This window comes from Neovison vison, chromosome 3 (genome assembly GCF_020171115.1).
Source record: "Neovison vison isolate M4711 chromosome 3, ASM_NN_V1, whole genome shotgun sequence".
Taxonomy (NCBI): Eukaryota; Metazoa; Chordata; class Mammalia; order Carnivora; family Mustelidae; genus Neogale; species Neogale vison.
In genome coordinates, this window is record NC_058093.1 from 164,081,492 (window position 1) to 164,104,926 (window position 23,435).

At 37.7% G+C, this 23,435-nt stretch overlaps 1 protein-coding gene across 1 annotated transcript in view; it reads right to left on the reverse strand.

The window, feature by feature from the left end:
* Positions 1-5,552: 5,552 nt before the first annotated feature.
* Positions 5,553-23,435, reverse strand: part of DSG4 (desmoglein 4) — a 33,052-nt gene continuing 15,169 nt past the window's right edge. Inside the window, exons 9-16 of the mRNA XM_044244392.1 lie at positions 19,093-19,364; positions 17,685-17,824; positions 15,424-15,651; positions 13,477-13,782; positions 10,575-10,717; positions 10,361-10,424; positions 8,835-9,043; positions 5,553-6,317 (exon numbers count right to left, since the gene is read on the reverse strand). Of these exons, the coding sequence (XP_044100327.1) occupies positions 5,553-6,317; positions 8,835-9,043; positions 10,361-10,424; positions 10,575-10,717; positions 13,477-13,782; positions 15,424-15,651; positions 17,685-17,824; positions 19,093-19,364 (2,127 nt within the window). The remainder of the gene's footprint in view (positions 6,318-8,834; positions 9,044-10,360; positions 10,425-10,574; positions 10,718-13,476; positions 13,783-15,423; positions 15,652-17,684; positions 17,825-19,092; positions 19,365-23,435) is intronic.

The window sequence follows — 23,435 nt, forward strand, 5'->3', positions numbered from 1 at the left end:
AAAAAGTGGATTCCTTCCCGGTGTGAACTCCGTTTCTTTAGTCTTACTGTTATTTCAAATAAGCTGAAATACAATTAATTAATTAACTAACTAACTAATTTATTTATTATCTATTTTATTTTATTTTTTTTAGGGGAGGGGGATGGAGGAGGGTCAGAGGGAGGGGCAGAGGGAGAAGCAGTGAGAATCCCAAGCCGACTCTGCACTGAGTACTGAGACCGACACAGGGCTTCATCTTCCGACCCTGAGATCATGACCTGAGGTGAAACCCAGAGTCATAGGCTCAACTGACTGAGCCACCCAGGGACCCCTTAAATAAGCTGAAATAGATTTAAAGAAATTTTCATAGCAAATTAATTTTCATTGGCTGTATTTAATAATTAGTCCATGTTTAACATATTGTAACAGCCATTTAAATATTGTAACATTCAAGAAATTTATACGATATGTAGTGACAGTAAGTGTGACCTTCTGGGAATTTTTTTCCGTGTTACATGTAAGTGTAATTTTTAGAATTCATTCATTGGTTTTCATGGTTGTTTTGATAAAAAGTAAAAAATGTTTCTCTTAATACTGGGAACTCTATTTTTCCTGCTGTAGTGCTCTATCTCACACACACACACACACACACACACACACAGACACATTTTATTACTGACCTTTTATAGAAGAAATGGTTTTGAAAGAGAAAAGACCCACAATCAATGGCTCTAATGAAGGATAATCTTATTACCAGCAGTCTCTCAAATTCTCAGAAATTTTAACTTTCTTCTGATATATTTATCTTGTAAATCCTGAAAGTAGAATTACTTTCTCAATAAGATTTAAAAAATTTTTTTTTTTTTAAAGATTTTATTTTATTTATTTATTTGACAGAGAGAGATCACAAGCAGGCAGAGAGGCAGGCAGAGAGAGAGAGGAGGAAGCAGGCTCCCCGCTGAGCAGAGAGCCCGACGCGGGACTCGATCCCAGGACCCTGAGATCATGACCAGAGCCGAAGGCAGCGGCTCAACCCACTGAGCCACCCAGGCGCCCTATTCAGCTATAACATAATTTCTTTCAAAAAGCACATGAGGTTTTCAATAACTCTATTACTTTTTCTGCAAAAGGTAAATTTCTCCTGAGATTAGTTGTCTTTCTGAATTATATACTTATATTTTCTTGCCAAGGATGGCATTTACACAAGACCATTCAAAGGGCTGCTATCTAGAGGCAATGCTGGTAAACTGTAGACACTTCCTTATAGGTGCCTGGGAGAAATGGACTATATTCTTCACTTCTAAAATTAATGAGTGCATGCTATGTGCTAGATATTTTATTAACACTGGAGAAAAGCAGTGCCTTTTTTCCTAAGGTACTCACAGGCTGGCAAGCATATGCTAATATCCTGTGTTAGTTGGGGTAGAGGAAAGCTAGCTAAGCCAGCAGCTTGGGGGCAGGGAAAGAGATATCATGACATGCTCTCTGGGAAGTAGCAATGGTTGAAGTGAGTGTTGAAGGATAAGCAGGAAAAGCTAAGTAGATGAGGAGCATGAAGAGGGTTCCAGGTTAAGGAGCCAAGGAGGGGCAGAGTGACAGAGGTATGAGAAAGCATGGCCTATTCTGGGACCTGCAGATGGTCTATACATGTCACTTGAAGTGGGGGTGGGGAGGGAGGTCAAGGCCAGCCAATGTAGAAAAACTTTGATTGATTGAAGTTATTTTAGACCACCCAAAATACAACTGCTCATCACAGTGGTGGTCCAAGAGGATCTGTGAGGGTTTGGAGCCAGCAAGCTCACCTTCAAATATTGACTTTTTGGAGGACCCTTGGCTCTGTGGTCTCGTGGGTGTCTCTGTGATCAATAGCGTAGCGTACCAGCTGTCATGAGGACTCCTGATGGTTGCCCCATTGTCAGCTCCTAAAATAAGACCTGCCCATTTATGAACACACAGAATTTCACTTGTTCCCCATTTTATACCAAGTTAAAACCAAACCCCTAATGAGATTCAAGTTTCTTTACCATTTGCCTTTTTCACAGATCCTTCCAGAATTAAGTCAAAAGAATTTGAGTGTCTTCATGGATGACATGGGTAGCAGTCATACCATAGTGTTGTTTAACAAATTCTATAGGATAATATATTGAGTAATTATTACAGTAAGCATCATATCAAATGACTGACCATGTACAATTGTATAATGCCTATTTTGCTTTAGACCTTTTTTATTGTATTTAATTTTACACTTAGTATTCTTTGATTATATCCTATGTTTTTAGTTTTTATACCTTTGGCATCCCTGTCAGATGAAATTCTGCTTGGCTTAGATTAGATCTCACCATTTTCAAGAAGTCTTCCTCAATTCCCCTTATGAAAATTCATTATTCTTTTCTTATTCAACAGATATTAGTGCCTCTGATAGAGGAACAATAATGATAATTTTATTGAATTTAAGTCCACAGGGAAAAAGAAGATATTTAATTCTCTAATTTAGAACAATTTCTGGAATTTATGCAGTTGACATGTTAGTTTATATTGCGTATTTACTAAGAAAATGATGATTTTATTGAGAAATGTTACCATTGATGAGTAAATAATTTTGAATTACAATTTACAAGAGAATTCATGCTCCTGTATTATACCCATCACTATAGACATGATAATCACCTAACAACACAATGGGGAAAGCTTTTCTGAATGTGTGTTTGTGTGTAGAACACCACATGCACCAAAGAGAAAATGAAACATTTTTGCTTTATCACATATTTTTAATTGAAGAAATATATAAAACATTATTACATTCGGTAATATATTGCCATCAGAAATATCTAATTCAAAAGATGAAATTTTTTCAAATACCTTTTTTCTGAAATAAGTTTATAAATACTTTTTTTTTTTTAAAGATTTTATTTATTTATTTAGATAGAGAGCACCAGCAGGGGGAGAGGCAGAAAGAGAGGGAGACATAGACTTCCCACTGAGCAGGGAGCCCAACACTTGGGCTGAGCTCATATCCCAGTCACATGGGATCTTGACCTGAACCAAAGGCAGATCTTAACTGACTAAACCCCCAAGCTCCCCTATATATACTGTCTTTTTAATGTCTTCCTTTCCCTTCACCTAATAAGACTTTTCTTTTTTTTTAAAGATTTTATTTATTTATTTGACAGAGAGAGATCACAAGTAGGCAGAGAGGCAGGCAGAGAGAGAGGAAGGGAAGCAGGCTCCCTGCTGAGCAGAGATCGCGATGCGGGACTCGATCCCAGGACCCTGAGATCATGACCTGAGCCGAAGGCAGCAGCTTAACACACTGAGCCACCCAGGCGCCCCTAATAAGACTTTTCTAAGATAACCCACTTATACATTTGATAACACCTTCCCTTCAGGTAATTGCATGGGGCAAGAGATATGACTCAAACTATATGTTATTATATTTATTAATTAAATCTCATTTCTTGAACTCCTGGGTCCATTTTTAAACCTTAACATCAATGGTATCAATGCTGTATCATCTTTATATCCTAGATAAATCAATCCCCTAACTCTTTAGTACTGAAGAGGATATCTTGTTTTATGCTTTCTATTTTGATTGGTATGATATTTTAATAATATTCCAACTTCAGAGGTTTATAGCATGTGAGTGATATGGACCATCTTAGAATAATGGAGGAGTTCCTCCTCACTGATAATGTTGAGAGAGAAAATAAAATGGTTCTGGTCTTGTTTCCATGAACCGCATAAGGCAAAACATCCAGCAGAGGTGGATTTCCTCTTTTGGAAGCACCCTTAAATCTTTGTGTATTGGTAGGAGAGTTCATAGAGAAATTTCCTTAGCCTTCTCACAAGTGGTTTCAGTTAAATGTTTAGTAGTATTTTCTTGGTCGTTTCTCATATCTTACAGTGTTTTCAACTTTAAACCCATAAAGACCATGCAACAGGCCAAACTTGATCCTCTCCAAGTCTGATGAAGCTATAGTATGGATATATAGGTTATAGTATGGATATATATATATAGAGTATGGATATATAGTTTAGATAGCAGGCCAGAATATTTGGCAATGGCTTCAAAGTTCTGTACCACAACTAGTAGGTTGTGGTCATTTTACCTCTCCAGTTCTAGATTCCTCTCCTATAAAATGAGAGAATTGGGCAAAACATTATGTGAGATGCCTCAAATTCTACCATAGTTTTATTTATAAAGAAACAAATTAAGTAAGAAGCATTACAGTTATTTCCTTCCAAAAGGAATAAGCCCTGAAAATAAGTTTATTTCACTTACATTGTTTTATGAGTCACATTATAGTTACTACTATATAGTTTACATATTTTACAGAATTAAATAAAATGGTTTTGCTAGAACCTCTTAAAGGTTTATACATTTATACCTACTAGAAGTAAGCAATCTGTGCATGTGTTTTCATTTCATTCATTCAACAGAAGTAGCAGTGTTAAAAAAAGAAACACAACTTAGTAAAGGACTTAAATACTTTGTTAATTATTCTTGGTAGGAACTCAAAGCTGTATCCCCAAAGTTTTAAGTCTAGAAAGGAGTTGGAAATTCTAGGAAGACAGAAATAATGTTTGTCTTCCTCATCTATTTATTCATAGAGACAAGACTGGCACTCATTACATAGTAGTTTCTAAGTAAATATTATTGAATACATGCGTAACTGCAGAGGTACTTTGGAGAATATCTCATTGCCAAATCAAAGCTCTATGACTCAGGTCAACAAAACAGATTTCATATGGGTTTCTGACATAATTAGCAAGAATAGAAAAAACATTCTCTGTATGAAGGAAATACTCTATTGCTTTCCCTAAGCACTGTTTGTACTCTACTGTTATCATAATTCTTTTTATTATCCTAAATTAATTTACAGTTACTGATATAAATCAATAAAGTGCAATAAAAATTCATCCATATTGATTTATGTATATATGCATATCTATACATTTGTAATTCTTTTCAGTGAACCGTTTTCAGTGATGCATTCAGCTGGCAAACTCTTTCCCTGTATTGTATTAATCATGCCCTAAATATTGCATATTTTGAGAAATTGAAGAGACAAATGACCAGATTGCTAATGATAGATGCTCTATTTTCCTTTTCAATCTCCTTTCAGAAATGTACACTTCATTCAATTTTTCAATTAAAAAATTTTAACAGAAATATTTCTCAAAAAATAAATATGATTGATAAATTCAGGCAAGACTTCTTTTGCAGCCTCCAAGAACAAAGACATCTTGGCTTACATGACCAGTCCTATAGGTCTGAAGACCTCTAATATTTGCCTTATGAGTTACGTGCTCATTTATTAGACAGTATCAAAGGATAGAATATATTTTCTTTTAGTTTTTGGCACATTATTTAAAACCAGAAAGAATTATAAAAGACTTATCTAAAGTGCTTAGCCATATTCACCCCCTAATAAGAGATATTCAAAAAATGGCATTGATCTTAGGATATTTGAATATTTGTTGGGTGTTAAAATGTTAAATATAGTACATTAAGCACCTCTGATGGATGTGTTGGTGATTACAAGGTCTCCCTGTGGGATACTGGCCCAAAGCACTTACTGTTGGGAGTAATGTATGTTACTATACCGTACTCTGTGTCGAGATGTCATTGGGGATGTGGAACCAGTGGTTTGGCTTATGTGAATGTTGGGACTCATCATTTGTGTCACTTGAATTTCGGGTGCCACCAAAATACCACCACTCATTACAGGTCCCATACAGCCATCAGTCATGCTACCACTGCTCATGTCAGGCATACCAGGACTAGACAGCACTCTCTCAGTATAGATTACATTGTGTGTGTTGGCTAACTCAGCAGGTACACAGATATTCCCTTGAACGTCATAGACAGGTGCCATTACTGTTTCGGTCACTACGACATTGGGTGGGAGTTGAGGATCGAAAACAATTGTGGTGGGTTGCATGCATTGGTCAGCCGTTGTGTAAGTCTCGGTCACTACAATATCCCCATGGATCATGGGTTCAGGGATTGCCATTTCTGCCTGGAATTCAGCCTCCGAGAGAGTCATTCCTGAAGAGTCATTAACAAAATAATTGGGCCCCAGCAGAGGGAGGTCAGTACTGATAGGTATACAGGCCTGTTGTGAAGGAAATGGCTCAATTTCTGTGTCTAAGCAGATTTCAGCCAGAGTCCTGAATTTTGGATCTAAAGTTTCCATGCAGCTTTCATCTAAATCATCCACAATCCAACTGCAGCAACCAATGGAGCCAACAGGAGACCCTACTCCCTCATGGTCATAAATGAGCAAGCAGTCATTTGCTGGTCGACCTTCGTCTTCATCTGCATAAGCATATGCTTTCTAAAATTAGAAGAAAAACAGGAAATTAGTTTCTTGTCCCTTAAAATAACCAAAGAGTTACAATATTTTTTAAGAGGTGTCTGATTTGAGATTTTAATGGAATGAACTGAAAAAAAAGCACTGAAAATTTTTTTGCTGAAATTCTAAATGGAATTTTTAAAGGAGGTCAGTCTGTATTGATGGTGCATAGAGTTTGAATAAATGTGAGCCACTCTTATCTGAAAGCTAACAAATAATAATTTCTACCTTTTATTCAGATTTTGGCAATCCAGATTTGTCAAAGACAAGGTTTAATTTTTTGGATGTATAGTCTTTTGTTTAGAAATAACAAGATATATTTAGTTATGTTCAAGATAACTATTTAGTTATGTTCAAGATATATTTAGTTATGTTCAATATGTTACTTACTTGAGGAGAGAGAGTTTATCAACTTGGAATAAAAGCATGTATAAAGATGTCAACATCTTTAAGCTTCAGAAACTTGTGTCCAAATGTTCAGTGGTTTTATGTGATCTAAGTGAAGAGAGCCAAGATGTCTTTGGAGTTAGATTAACAGGAAGAAGGCACTAAGAGGTGATCTACTGTGATTTTCAAATCATTTTTAATGACAGCTCCTTTAAATGAAATCCTAGGGGTAGAACGGATGGAAGGGAACTTCTCTGTTTGAAGAGGATGTGGTGGCTGCGAGTTCTCTCTTCACTTTCCTTCAGGTGCTGTGGCCCTTTTGGGTTCCAAGAAACCCCGCAGAATCTGATATCATCTTATCTCTTCCCTATTTTAGAACTAAGGTAACCAAAGGCCCAGAGAGAGTGAATGGCATGTTCAAGACTCAAATCATTGTGGAACTCTACCTCAAGTTCAGCTAACCTTTTTACACTACATCATGTTGCTTACCCTCTGCTCTGTACTAGACTCTAAATTCTACCATAGGAAATAAGTGGTTTTAAGTCTTGAAATCATTTCTTCATGAGTTCGGTGCTACCTTAAAACTTTGCTGATTAACATTTTTAAAAAAACTTTTATTATTTATTTATTTGAGAGAGAGAGAGAGAGAGAGTGTGTGTGCAAGTGGTAGGGAGAGGGGCAGAGGGAGAGGAAAAGTCACACTCCACGCTGAGCAGGGACCTTGATGCTGGGCTTGATCCCAGGACCCTGGGATCATGACATGAGCTGAAGGCAGATGCTTAACTGACTGAGCCACTTGCGCACCCTGCTGTTTAATATTTTGAAGTGACCCCTCTATATAGGGAAAAACTTCTCTTGCCCAGGGCACAAATTGGCTGTAGGGGTGGAGGGTGGAGGTATAAAATGTGGCAGGAAGGAAGCACTTCACCATTCTGCAGGCTTCAGCTAGGAGAGGGAGAGGCTGCATCACACCACCTCTGAAATCTAGTGCCATTTTTTTAAGTGTAGAGCTGAAATGTTTGGGGAAGGGTGACCTACTGAAGTCACAGAGAAAAGGCAACACATTTGGATTTTATTTGACATATCAGAATGCCCAGGACAATTTTGCCTTTAATGGTAAAGCTCTTTTAATATTAGTGTGATTTTTATGAATGATTTGTTAAATATAATTTCTGTGACATTTCTATGGTACATATATGATTGTGCTCATTTATCAAGTATTTTTAGTGATATTGATCACTCATTTACATAGTCGATATGATTCTTGCATAGTCTGTGATAGTATTTGTAACTACCGATTTTAGGAAAGAGCTAAAAATTACAAACACATCCTTAACATTTTTTTTTTTTTTTTTTGTTAAGAGCAGTGGTGAAACTCATGTGTTACCATACAGGGAGTAAAACAGGCTGGTTGAAATGTGAGATGAAATGGATTGCTAATTAAATGAAATAAACATACTAAATAGGGACTCACAAGGGGATTTATTTACCCCTTGTGCTACTCTGTTAGGCCAGTCTAATGGAGCTTTCTTTTTTGGAATGCTCAGAGACCCATGATCCCTTCTCTTAGGGAGGGGACACATATTCTTGGTGATGGGGTACTGGATAGAGAACAGGAGACAGGGGTTCTAGGCCCTGATCTAGCACCAAGGCATGATGGTGCTTTACTCCTGAGTTACCATTCTCTTCCTTCCCCAGTCCTAGCTTTTAATTTATTTTTTTCTCCTTTCTGCTGGAGATACTTGGAATACCTACAGGAGGGACACCTACAGACAGGACATGCATACACATTTTTTTCTTTCTTGATTAGAATCCTCCTGTTTTGCTGCTGCTATGGGAAACAAAGTGGGAAAAGGAGAAGGAAACAGAAATGAAAACAAACAAACAAACAAACAAAAAGGGGCAAAGGGAAGTAGGGAATGATGAGAGATGCTAGCCTTTTCCACAGCATGAAGATGGATGTGTGAATATTTAATTGAATATAAAGTATTTTATTTTTCAAAATTGAGACAGAGTTGAGAATGACTCAATATATTTCAGAAGAACCTACTGCCATGGGGGTTATCATTCAGTCTCAAGACTATTTCGTGTAACTGTGTGCAGGGGGATTACCTCAGAGAAATAGCTGTCCAAGAACGCCATGTTCAGGCCCGCATCTGCGTATTCCCACTGGGTTCCTATCGTGGAACTTCTCCTCCGTCGAGCTCCTGCTGCTTCTCCCGCGGCCAGACCAGCGGCGGTCCCCAGTCCCGTGTTGAGTTCCACTCCTGACACACCCCCTTCCACCGTTCCTCCACCGGCGTAGGTGTTAGTGTAGATTTCTGAAAGGAGAGAGTGTTCAGAGAACAGTGCTCCGGTGGTCTGCCCTGTTCATCCACGTGCAACACTGCCAGCCACCGTGTGCCGTGTTACACACCACACCCACCCACACAAGGAGGTTCCAGAAAGCCAGGCAAGGAGCCGTTTGAATTCTACCCAGTCTCAGGCTTGCTGATAAAATAAAAGTAAATGGTACAGAGGGAGCTAGCTTTCAGACTTTGGCCTCACATTTGCACCAGCTTCTCAACTAGACTCACAAGTGGAGAGCTTGCCAAGAAGAGCAGGACCTCTGCCTCTGTCCTGTCCCTCTCTCACTGCCTCTGTCAAGCTGCCCTGGCCTGACAGAGGGCTTACACCCCACCCCGGGACCCTCCACAGCAAGGGCACCAGCAGAAACCGAAGCGGCCCTCATTCACCCCGGCGCTGGAGGGAGAGCGGGCTTTCCTAGGCGTGCTCAGCCACCTTAGGCTCTCTGCATCCCAACTCGGCTTGGGGATACTAAGGAACCACCACCGAGAATCTCACGTCTGCTCTCGAATTGGGCAGCTTTGTTTGGTCATTGCTCACTAGCTGGGTATTTTACAGTATTCCTAGGTGTACATGGAGCTGGTAAATTAGGAGACGCTAAGGCTGGTGAGGCAAATGCATGTGTAGATTTAAGAAAAGTATTTCAGTGTATATTAGAAGAGCATTTTTGCTGCTTTTTCTTTTATTATTATTTTTTGAACAGCTTGTATTACAAATAATGGCTACAGTAGTACTCTATGCAAGGCTCTGTGCCATATATTTTGTGATATATATATGTATATATACAGACACACACACACATTTTGTATGTATATGTGTATGTGTATATTCTGTGATATGTATTCACATACCACATATATACATATATAGCATATCATATATATAATACATACATTATATATCATATGTTGTGTGTGTGTGTGTGTGTGTGTGTGTGTGTGACTCTTTACAGTGACACTTTGAAGTAGGTATTATCATAAACTCAATTTCAAAGATAAGGAAATTGAGGCCCGGAGAGGTTAAGTGCGGGCCCAAGGACATAGCTGGGCATCAAACTCAAACTTTCTGGTTCTAGAGTTTACATTTTCAATTGCTACACCATACTCCTCTGCCTGTAGTTTAAGAAAAAGAGAATGCTAACTTCAAACATGTAACCTTCCCTCTCATTATACTATCATCCAAAGAGTTGGCAGACATACTGTTTTCTTTTAAAATTACTTATACATGAAATTTAACGGGTCGAATAATTTTGCAAATTTTAAAAAGAAAAACAGATTTTGGTGTCCACTGACCAGAAGAATCTATACGATCCTGGGTATTAGAGGCTGTCATGGGTACGCATATATTTGACACATCCTGAAAAGAAAGAAAAATAGTTTTGAAATGCATGCTTTATGTTAAGTATATAAAAACTGACATTTTTATTTTTGTGTCTTGCATAATTGTCAAGACATGCTCAGTTCTATGGAAATCCCACACTTCTCAGGAGCGTGACAGTGCACTCACCCTGTCCTCGGGATGGGCCCCCTCTATCCTCCAAGACTGCATCACTCCTTCCCCCCCTTCTGGCACAGGAGCAAACCTCGTCCCCAGGCCTTCGGGCTGTCTTCGTTTGCAGCAGCAACACATGAGCAGCAAGAGTGGAGACACTACTCAGGAAAGTGGGAAGAGAGTTCACACATATTGTCTAAGTTAGGAAGTCATTGAATGTATCCTTTTTTGAAAAACGTGGCATTATATCGAGAACCAAAGGGAAAAATACAAATGTAAGAAAGCATCAGTTTTCCCTAAAAGACTGAATATACAACACCCATGTTTATAAACACCAAACCACCAAATCACATAGACTTTGAAGCTCGACTGAAGGGAATTTGGGATCACATCCTCAGGGTTCTTTACTGATACATTAGGGAAGTAAGGTCCTTTCTTCCATCTACTTTGGGAGTCCCAGCTGGTTGCTGGCAGATCCAAGATTCAAATCCAATTTTCTGATTCTTAGTTTCTCATGTACACACATATAATTGTCTGTGTATGTATATATATATTTACTAGCCTATATATACACATGAATAAATATGTACTTATCTCCAAGAGCATGTTTCTATGTGCAGGTACCTGGATATGTATATATGTACACAGAGTCTCTGTGGATATGTGTGTGTGTGTGTGTGTGTGTGTGTGTGTGTATCCATATAAATATATATATATATCCATATAAAAACCAATATATACAAACCCATGTAACCAAGCATCATGTATATATGTATAAGTTAAATACACAATCAATATATGTTATCAAAAAGATTGAATACAAATTTCAGTTATAGGACCTAAAAATAGGTTTCTCCTTCAACCCTCATATTTACACTTAGAATCAATCAAATATCACCCACTAATTTTAATTGAGCTCCTTATATTTATTATTTTAAGATTTTTGTCTTCAAACTCTAATGAAAACCTCACTTCAATTCTACATATTAATCCATAAATATCAACATTTCCTAAGTTTTCTAAGATTTTAGAATATACTCAGTTTAGTACTTGGGGGTCCACTGTAGTTGTTTTTTATACTTTTCTAATTGACTAGTATAGCATGCATTCCCCTGAGTTACTTAGAGGTATGGGTGAAAGTATCAAAGCTCCTAAATCAGGACTTTAGTTGATTTCATTGAAATAGTTGATCTCACTTGGAGCAAACATCAAAAGTCTTAAATAAAGGCCATTTGAGAAGATATTTTGGGCAGGGACCCTTCCTCTCTCCATCACATGTTTCCTGCCCCCCAAGAACACAGTCTGGGCTTCTCCATTGAGGACAAGAACTGTCCAAAAGGGGTATGCTCCTCCTACAATCGACTTCACAACTCTTCCGCTTTCTTGGCCTGATTAAGGAAGAGTTGTGAAATTCTGAACACTAGTCTACGGGGAATGCAGCTGACTCTGGGTTTTTATCCCTGAACTGCACATCAGCTTCAGCAGAGGGCTTACACGTGCTGCAGCTGGGGTCTCATCTTGAGTACTCCTGCCTGAACATAATTAATTTTAAAGACCTCCAGTGATTCTGATATGCAGCTGAGACCGAGACCCACTGGCTTAAAAGCAAGCCGACACCTCGACTCATTTGCTATTGGCACGTTCTGGGAAAATATCTCTAATACCATTCTGATAATCACTCGTGATCTTAGTATAATCTTCAAAGTTCGTATTAGTTAAGAAAGGAAGTGCGGGGATGCATGGGTGGCTTATTTGGTTAAGCATCCGATTTTGGTTCAGGCCATGATCCTAGGGTCCTGGGATTGAGTCCTGTGTCGGGCTTCTTGTTCATCAGAGAGCCAGCTTCTCCCTCTGCCTGCCGCACTCCCTGCTTGTGCCTGCTCGCTCTCTCTCTTTCTCTCTCTGACAGATAAATAAATAAAAATTTAAAAGGAAAGTCTGTCCAAAAGTCACTTGTTTTTTTATTCCTCAAAATGATCATGTTTCAGTGTGTACTTCTTCACTGAAGCATATTCATATTATAGTTTGAAGGATTTAGTCAGCTTTTTTTTTGAATCCAGTTTTTGATTTCCACAAAATCTAAAGTATTGCAGGGGCAGCCTAAAATGTATTACTCCTCTGAGGATTTATGTGTTTTAAAAAATGGTATAGGCAGAGGAGGACCCCTTTTGCAGGGTTTGCTTAGGGACCTCACCATGCCTGTGACCATGGTCCTGGTTGCAGACACTCTTATCAAGAGTCCAGAGGTTCATGTTATCTTCTAGGCTCTTCTCCGGGCTTCCTATTAAGCCAGCATGAACGGGTTACCTGATTTCACATATCCTCACAGATTTTTCTTTGCCTGTGGGACTGAAGTCCAGAACTTTTGGCTTATCATGAACATTCCTGTGTGATGGCTCCCAGCCGCATTTTAGCCTGCCCATTTCCTGAGTGGTCAGTGCCTTTCCATCCCTCTCCTTATTCATGTTTGTGTTGTTCCTTTCAGATTTTCTCCCCAGATACCACCCTCCTTCTAAGAAAATCTTTGGCGTGTAGGGCCTGGGTCAAAGCCACTTCCTCCGTAAAGACTCCCAACCTTTCCCACTTGGACTTGAATTGCTTCTTACCTCTTTTAAAGCACTTCACTAAAAATTTTCATGATGAGATTTACTCTGTTTTGCTATTTTATACTTAGAAATTTGCTTGTGTTTTTCATCTCTATGACCCTCAATAATTCTAGTTATTATTACGGAACAAGTACGTGCCCTTATTACTCCTGCTGTTTTTTTTTGTTTTTTTGTTTTGTTTTCCAAATCCCCATGAGAATTGCTATAGATACCAAAGGGAAGTGGCCAAAATGAAACTAGCCACCCCAGTGAACCTGGTTACATTCTTGTCTTGAATAATTACTGAAAAGGGGATTTGATCTAGTACTTACAAAGTAGTAGTAGGAGTCCCATAGCGATCATGCCCATCCCTGTCGGTCCGAGACCAACATTTGAACCCCCAGCCTGTTCATCAGTGATGGTGCCATCCATGTCACTGGTAGCTGAGCTGCCGTCCCCCACGTCGGCGCCTGTTGTGCTAGGATACAAGCACACGTGGTTGTTGTCGCAGTCACAGGCCTCTAACGCTACGATCTGTGGCAATTCACATGCCCGGTGATAGCTGTCCTTCACTATGATTGGGATTTGGTAAACAATCTGGTCTAAAGGCTGCACAGCCGTCAGGATTGCAGAGGTAGCTGAAAAGGAAGAGAGGAAAGAAAAAATAAATGGAAATTCCTTGGGGTAACCCTTCTTAAAATACCCAAGACTCCCCTAGGGCCTTATTTGTCTCATGTTCCCTTAGTCATAGGGCACCCTATACTTACTTTTTAAAATAATATTTGTAATGAATTGTTTAATACTTCTTCCTGCTGAATTGTTATGTCTTTGAAGGAGGCTAGGACCCTGCTGCTTATTTTCTAGAGCAATAACATTTGGCATGTTTCATGCACTCAATAAATATTTGTCCAATGAATGAAAAATATCAAGCGGAAAGGAAATATTAGAAGTCTTCTATTTAGGATTATGGTTTGCAAATAGCCTCCTTAAGACTGTTGTTTATCTTAAAAAAAAAAAAAAAGAAGACTGTTGTTTCTCTCTTATTCAGAGGTACTGTTCTGTCACTTAAATTTAGATGATTTCAATAGCTATTATTTTCCTAATTCTTTGTGCTACCACTGCCTATTGATTTGCATGGAAATTATTGCTTAAAACAGAGGTCGAAATTTATTTGTTAACCCAAAGAAGATTTAGAAAGGATTAAATTTATACCCAAATCACGAGTGTTAATTGATTAACCCATAACATGCACTAATTATAAATATTATCATTTATTAATTTCATTTAGTTATATGATAAGTCAACTGTGTCTACCAAAATCTAACCTGTGCACAAGGCAAGAATTGAATAATGTGCAATGCCATAGCACATTAGGTTAAAGTTTATGCTGTTCTTTAACACCAACATCCAAATAGAACACCAGCAATATTGTCTCTGATGCAATTATATTTTTTATTGGCAAATCTATAATATAATCTGAATACCTTTATGAACCTCCACATTGAACCTTTTTAAAAAATGTTTTTACTCATAATATTTAGGATCTTAATGAGGAAAATGTGTTTAGCAGTTGTTATTTAAGAATGGCATATTGGGCTTTATAGGAAGGATGAATTCAAAGTTGTCTTAATTTTAATGGGGTTACTTTAGTGCTTAGCTTTTTAAAATATTAAAGTGGTTTTGTGGAAAAGAGCCAAAAAGTTTTCTTATGGAAACAAATTGCCCAATTTCCTCTTTTGACTAGTCCTTAAGGGTGGTATTTTTTTCTGGCATCGTTTTAGGGTTTCTCCATGCTATGAATGGAGAATCTTAGTGGCTTCTGAGAGCTGGGAAATATTTCCTCTCACCTTGGGCTCTGAGGTCGGACCCCCATTCTATCACCCCCTAAAAATCTTTTATTGTTGCCTCAAGTGAAGGAAGTTAGAGAGCTATTGTGACCCAAATGAGGTCCTCTTATAGTATTTCATTTTCTATTATCTATTTGACACCTCAGGAGGTAGAACCCAAGTATATAAAATGTTATGTTGTCTGAAATTTACTCTCAGTACCCCCAGGCATTTTTTTTTTTTTTAACGTAGCAACAGTTACCACAAACACATGTACTACTTGGACATCTTTACTATTTAAATACTTTGGTTATGTATTTCTTTGTATTATTATGAATGTGGTCAAGAATCATAGAAACAGAGATAGAAAGTATTACTACCTATCTTGCCTAATTATTTAGTCATTGTGTTTGTTTTTGGTCTTAAAGATGAGCAAGTTTGCATTCCACTTACCATTTACTGGTTCCATATCCCACATGTCAGCGGTCCCCGGTGGCTGATCAACAACACAGAAGGTATAGGGAGACCCATAAGAGTGATCACCAACGTCTCTTGCAGAGATAAGTGTTGATGGAGAGGCAATACATATGTAATGACTTTCAGCTAAAACAACTGGACAGTAATCAGTGACATCAGGAACTTCGATACATATGGTTCCTGTGGCTGTTCTCCCAGAGCCATCTGAAACAGCAGAGCATCGTGGGTAAATGGTGTGAGGGAGAAAATTCTTTCTCCTAACTTCACAATGATGCCACAGCATAGAGGAATAGCATGAATGACTTCTTGGGGGGGGGGTGGCTAATGGGTTCCTGCTTATTTCAATGACGTGAAACCACTCTTTGCTCACTACCTTCCAGCCACGCTTTTTCTTTTTTAGTTCTTGGAAGAAGTTTCTTCCTAATCCAGAACTCTCGTGTGTTATATTCATTCTTCCCAAATTATTATTCATCTCAGTTTCATTCAGCCAACTCCTGCACATCCCAAGATGCCATAGCTCTCTGTTTCTACCTTGTCCCCCTGAACCAGACTCCCAGTCCAGCCTATAGCCTTCCATTCAAGATGCTTATTGAGTTCTGTGTTTGTAGGAAAATAATCACAATTGAAATGCAATAATTGTTTATATATTTTTTCTTTCTCTTTTCCTGTTTATTTTAATGACATCCCTTAGATGCTATTTCTCTTTGCAATGGCACTTTGGAAAACAAATATAAATCTGTTAAATTTTTTTCCTAACCTACTTGAAACAAATTTTGGGTTAATATAGTTTATTAGAAGAAATAGGAATCTGAGCTTTTAGTTCACTTTTCCATCTGGTTAGCTTGTGCCTGTGCAGATACAGTGCCCCTTTATCTTTGTCTTTGGCCACTGTAAAGCTCAGATATAAACAATACAAACCTATAGTATTTATCTTCTATTATATATATTTGCAAGACCTGTTTTCTCTCTTCGTTCCTGGCTCTTGACTTTATTTCTGTTTTGTTCTGTGGTAACTGGTTTCCTAGGCACTGTTCGGAGAATGATTAACTATTGATAAGTAACTTTTCTGTTGCAGTCACCAAGAACGTTTAATAGATTTCCTTCCCCACAAGAAGCCACTCATTTAAAAGTTCAGTGTGTCTGCACTTATGACTTAATTTCGCTCTTGTATGGGGAATAATCTTCTGCTTTAACATCCTACTTTAACATCCTACTTTGGACAACATGTCCATTTAAGCTGTTCTTACACAGGCTTTTCATTGTAGCTCAGTTTTAGTGGTACTAAAATAACTATACTCTTGGGGCACCTGGGAGGCTGAGTTGGTTAAGCATCTGACTCTTGGTTTCTGCTCAGGTTATGATCAGGTCCTCCTCAGGTTCTGCTCAGGTTCTGCGATGGAGCCCAAGCTGGGATTCCATGTTCAGTGTGGAGTCTGCTTGTCCCTCTCCCTCTGCTCTTCCTCTCCACTCCCATTCCTGCTCATGCATGTGTGTGTGTGTGTGCGTGTTTGTGCGTGTGTTTGTGTGCACAATCTCTCTCTCTCATAAATACATAAAAAATCTTTTAAAAAATCCTTAAAATAACTGTACTCTTTGGGACACTGCTGTTCCTCTTGGTCATCCCCAAATGAGCTTTGTGTACACCTTGTTGCACTTACTTTATGTAAACATTCCTAATATACTCTGAAAGTTGGATTAAACATCTCAAGAAATGAGGCCATAAACAGAAATTGAATTTTACTTTTAGACTTAAACTTTTATGCTTTATGCTGTAAGTCACATAAAGTTCTTTTTTGGAAATAGGTAAAATAAATTATGATTTAAATATAAATTATGGTTATGAGGGTACTGGGTTCAGTACTTTTTTTTTTTTTTTAAGATTTTTATTTATTTATTTGACAGAGAGAGAGAGAGAGAGCAAGAGAGCAAACACAAGCAGGGCAAGTGGGAGAAGGAGAAGCAAGCTCTCCACTGAGCAGGGAGCCCAATGCAGGGCTCCATCCCAGGACCCTGGGACCATGACCTGAGCCCAAGGCAGGTGCTTAATGACTGAACCACCATGCACCCCCTGAGTTCAGTTCTTAATCTAAGGTACTTAGAACTCTTAGAAGCCTTGCAGACAGACACACTAAATGATATATTTTACTTGAGTCAATCTAATATCAATGTTAGAATTACATTTATATTTAGTGGAATAATAATAATTTTTTTTAAATATTGAGAAGAAATTTTCTTACCGTCTATAGCGAGGATTTCTGCTGTGTATATCCCATTGGTAATATATTTTGACTTCTTATCAAATTCCCTAGAAAATTGTATCTCACCAGTCCTTGAATCTACTTTTAACCAGCTGCCTGCATCATGTCCTATGATATACCTGTTTTTAAATAAATAAGTTTATCATTTGCTCTTACAAAAGTTAAGAATTTTAGGTCACATACAATGTGTTAAACATAAATATGGTGTTTGTGTGTTTTATGATGATTGCCTTGGTTTATATATATCTCAAAATTTTAATGTTAAACTTATTAATACACGGGTTCATATTTCATGATTCTTACTTTTAAAATTTCATGATTCTTACTTTTCTAGTTCTTACTATAATCGTTAGTACAATGTATGAATCTTTTTCAGGTTTATTTATTATAGCATTATATACTGAGGGAATATCCTTTACTCATTTTCACATGTGATATACTTCATTTTTCTTAAATGCATTAATACATGTTAAGGTGTATTAGCTTTAGAGTATCTCACTCTTGGCCTATTAGGGGTTGTGGTATATATAATATAATATAATATAATATAATATAATAATATAATGGATTCAAATTGCTTGATCTTAGTGGATGAAGATCCTTTTCTTCTATCCCATATTGATAGACTTCATAATTTTTGTTGTCTGTAAATTTTTTAGTCTATCAAGTAATCAAAACTATTAACATCAAAGTAATTTACAAATCAATAGACCGTTCACTCCAAAAATATTAGGAGGAGGAGAAGAGAGATAAGGAAGAGACATAGAGAATACTTACATATTTCACGAGAATCATTTTCTAGAGTGTCTTTTAATACAGTGTAATTCATGTATAATCTGTGTACTAGTGCCCTGGAATGCCTACCTATTTCTCCAGTTCTGACTTTCTTTACACCAGTCAAATTTCTGAAACACGTATATTTCAGCTTTTCTTATTATATATTTTTTTCCTCTTAAATCAAGCTGGGGTTTGAGATTAGCCCCAGCTTCATTGGATGAGACAGGTTTCAAGGAAACAAGCAGTGATTCATTTTTTATTATGTCTCGTAGTTTACGGCATAAATCAGCCTGGGGCCAGGGTGGTAACAACTGGCCACAAAAGATTAGAGATACTTCTAGACTCTCTTAGGCAGCCCTTTGACCTCATAGTTTCTTCCTGACACAATTACCTTTCTAACTAGTTGGAGGCCATATTGCCCTTAAATACTATTAAAATCTTGGGAAAATGTCAGTGCTACCAAAGTGTTCTAAAGCAAGCAAATGAACAAGAGAAGCAAAGCCAAACTCAAAAACTACTTCAACCCACACAGTCTAGCACATTCTGTGTGAGTTAACATTGGACAAAACCCCATTTTATCACTTTGACATGAGAGCAGTTTTTGTGGTACCTGACATTTGTGGCAGGGTTTCCTGTGTCCAAATCTGTAGCCGTATAGGTGCCAAGCACATAATTCAATAAGGAATTCCCTCTTATTCCTTCTCGTATACTGAAGGTCCTAGAATTTGGATGAAATGTGGGTCCTTCTCTCACATTAACAACCTGAATTCTTACAGGCGTTGAGTGCATTTGGAATCGAGAGGCAACTGAGTGGTGAAATTCAGCTTGGTTTTTCACTCCAATACCAAGATGAATATTAGGTGTTTGTTCGTAATCCAGCATCTGAAATCATAGAAAGCAAAAAAATTCCAAAAGGGCAAAAGGACTCTCTTTTGTTAGAGTAAGTAGCTGTGATAAGAAAGCAGCACATGAAAGTGAAGTCCAGGAGCTATGTAATTCAGATTTTGAATGTATAAAACTTTACCAATTACTGCATCAGATATTTCGGATATGTTATTCCCTTTATGTCTTGACATAATCCGGTATGTAGGTTATTTAGGCCTGTGACTTAAGTTGGACTATCTACCAGAGTTCTAAACTTCTTATATAAAGACCCCGAAGTCAAGAACGATCTCTTTCCAAATGAGAAAAATAAAAAACTTAGCATGAAATAAAAAAAAGGTTTACAACTGGTGAATGAATAAATAGGACCCAGGTTTTCTTTGTAGAATCCACATCTGAGAATCTCTTGAATTCAGCAGAATAAAGGAGCCAATATATATGATGTAAATGAACATGTAATTTGAAAAAAAATGATGCAAACAACTTCTAAAGGAAAATTCATGATTATTAAATGCAGCCCTAAACTATAATTTCATTGTGCTGGGTCTGGGAGACAAGAAGGTTTCTTCACAGGGCACATTCAAATAGGTAAGTACCTTTCCCAGAGAAATGCTACCTTTGAAATGGGTTCTTTGGATAAAAGGTGAATGGAATCTTTTGATCCAGAATCATTGATGTGGTGACATGAAAAGTCACCACCAACAATTCAGCACAGAGCTGACTGTGAATTGTATACTAAAAAATGGATTTTCGGTTGGAAGAGAGTTCCCTCTTATATAATGAGTGAGAAAGCAGTTGTGAAAAGGGAGTCCTGGACAAAGTCTGTTTAGAAGTGTCCTGGAAGCTAATGTAAGCAACCTTGCATCACGTTTACCGACAACAGAAGTCAAAAGACCACTGCCAACAAGCAAGACCCTGAAGTAAACCTCTGTTTCTCAAGGAAATTCTATGACATCATAAATATTTTTTTAGTAAAATTTAGTTAATTCTTCACAAGAGCTAATAAGATAGAAGTATTTATAGGAATTCAGTTGTGCCCTAACATGGGGCCTGCCCACATGATTTCCTTCGATTTCAGCTCACACACTTCAGGTTTGGGATTTTGATTCTTTGGAACATCTGTTCTCTCCCTGGTCCACACAATGCCTCACACAGAGCCAGTTATGAACGCTGCGGTCAAAAATAGATTTTCGATGGGAAGAAACCCCTCTTTTATATCTCAGTTTTTATTTTCTAGAATTCCATGCTGTCTTTAAACAAATGAGAGATCTGAGATCCTCTCTTCTGGTAGAGGAATCTCTTGGCGGTCCTTTGCGTGTACACATGTATGTGCTTTTTGCTTGTCAGAATAGTTCTCTCTCTTTTGAATAGATATGGTGGAAAGTATATTAATATGTATATAACATTGTGTCAATTATAGACATTCACAGAATATTGTGAATTGGTTGGGAGCTGATCTTCCCTCCAATAGGGAAGATAAAAAGCAGAGGAAAGGCACAGAGCCTTTCATATCCTCTGCAAGTGGGACCTTCTGTCAAGAGTTTTGCACTTGTATGCAGAAGTCCGGATTGTGCGAAGAAGAATAAACACAACCATGGGTCTGGTTTTGGAATTAGAATGGAGTGACTGGAATAACTAGGTTTCTGCAGTTTCAGGGGGACTGAAGAATACTCACAAAGGATACGCAGATCTGTGTCAGAAAGCGTGGAGCAAGTGTTAAGAAATTCTACAAGAGGCTCAGGAAGCGCTCAGGATAAAGGTGACCCTTCCAAATATCGATTTGGCTTCTGGTGAGTTTTTGCTACGTTAAATTTTAACATCGAAGCTAAGCTGTTAGAATCTCATGTGCAATTTTGTTTGCTTGTTTTTGCTTCGGATCTAAGTTAATAGAACCCTGCGATTTCTCAGGGGGATGCTGGTTCATTTTAGAATTAAGGTGGGAAAAGGGAGGAGGTTAGTAGTCTGTCTACAAAACAGGCAGTGTTTCTATGGCAGGGGACTGAGAAAATGGTGTGTGTGGGTATGTATGTTCTGCTTTTCAGGAATTGACATTTTCTGGTGCCAATGGGTCTGGAAGAGAGTAGCAGGCACACACAGTTGGAAGAGGCTTATAGGGTTGAACAGAGGGAAATGTCTCAAGGCACGAGCTCTTGCTTCTTGCTTGTTTTCCTGGCCCGAGATGCTACCTTGAGGCACATTAAATATGACTTGGGGAAACGAAAGCTCTGCTTGGATCCTGTCTTTGCCATTTGCCACCTGGGTGAACTTAAGACAACTTAGTGTTCCTCTTTGGTTTTGTTTCACTTTCTATAAAACAAGGAATCAGAATATTTTCTTCCCAGAGTTGGGATGATTAGATAACATGCATAAAATCTCTATAAAGTCATATAACTTACTAGCTGGTATTCCGTGACTGCCTGGTAAGACAGAGAACCAATATTTCTTTGTTAGAATTCCAATTAGATGATATTTTGCTTTTCTTTTCAATGGTGAAATGAATGTATGTATTCGCACACACACATTTATATTGTTATTATTTCCATACATATTTATTGATAAATACCTAAAGGGCATTATTATTGACAGGTTTTGTTTGTTTTTTTGTTTTTTACTTTCTCAAAGATTTTCTTGTTATGCTACAAGTTTCTTGAGAACAAAGACCTTGTTTCATTCAACTTTATTATCTCTAGCACCTCACAGTTCTCAATACATTTGAGTTGAATTGAATCATTTGTAATATCCTTAGACTAAGAAAAGGGTTATGGAAAGCTCAGTAAAAGCCCGTGACTATGGGGCCAGTTTCCACAAGGTTAAATGGCACCTTGAGAGAAGATGGAGAGAATGCAGGACAACATTAGAGATCTCATTGCATGTGCCAAACTTGGGAAATTGCACATATGTTCTCTAAAGAGATAGTCTCCTCTTCAGGCTGGGTCCTGATATACATACTAAGGTTTTACATTTCATTTTAATTAGCCTTTCCATGTTATTTTGATATTCTTAGGCATATTCTTCCTGCTTTCTTTAATAGACTTGAGAAGTTATCATCCAGGGAAGAAAGAGAGACACTGTGTCTGCATAAAATCTAACACTACCTTGACCACTTTTTTATGAAATTGAATTTCTCCTAGTTCTCCTTCGTGATGAACTAAGTATGTTTAAAAAAAAATACCTTTTAGTTCTCACAGAAAACATATAGTTTAAGTTATAGTGCATTGCCTGCATTATAAATATGTTTTCTTTCTCATTTTTATAATTTAAAAAAATTATGAAATATGAAATCAAGCCTGTTGTCTCCCATTTGGATGAGAACTACATCACCCTCCAACTTTTAGTGAGTTTCTACTGTCTTCTGGCCACTGGGCCAGGTGCTAAGAATGGAATATTTAGATCGAGTTGTTTATATAAAAAGTTGTTAACTATGTTTTTTAGTAGGTTCAGAGGCAGACTAAAAGCAAAGAACAGTTGCCTGCTATAAGATAACAATCAAAGTCAATGATTAAGACGGCAAGAAGATGGGTAAAAATTATATGACATGTCTAGATCTTGGTTTTTAACTGAGATGCAAGGTTGAACAAATCCTGATCTCTGGAAACAAACTTGACTAAATATTCAGAATTTGGTGGGATGGTCGGTGACTTCTCTCTCTTCCTTATCTATGTTAGCTCGGCAATGGTTGTTAGTCTTGTTCCCACATTTCCATTTTTACCACTATTGCCTTAGATCAGATTCTTAGCACCTCAGGACTTGATTAACATACTATTTTCTTAACTTTAAGCTTTCTGGAGTTGAGCTCATAACGTGACTGCTTTTTTTTTTTTTTTTTTAATATCCCCAAGTTCTCTTGATCTAGAAGTAGGGATTAGTAAAATTTTTTGGGTAAGAGCAGATAGTAAATATTTTGGGTTTTGGAAGCCATATACAGTTTTAGTTTTAAACATTCAATTCAGCCATTGGAGGGTAGAAATGGCCATAGAAAATAGTGAATATGGCTATGTTTCAATAAAATATTATGAGCAAAATTATGGCAGGTCATATTTGGCCTGTGGGCTAAGGTTTGCCAACCTATGG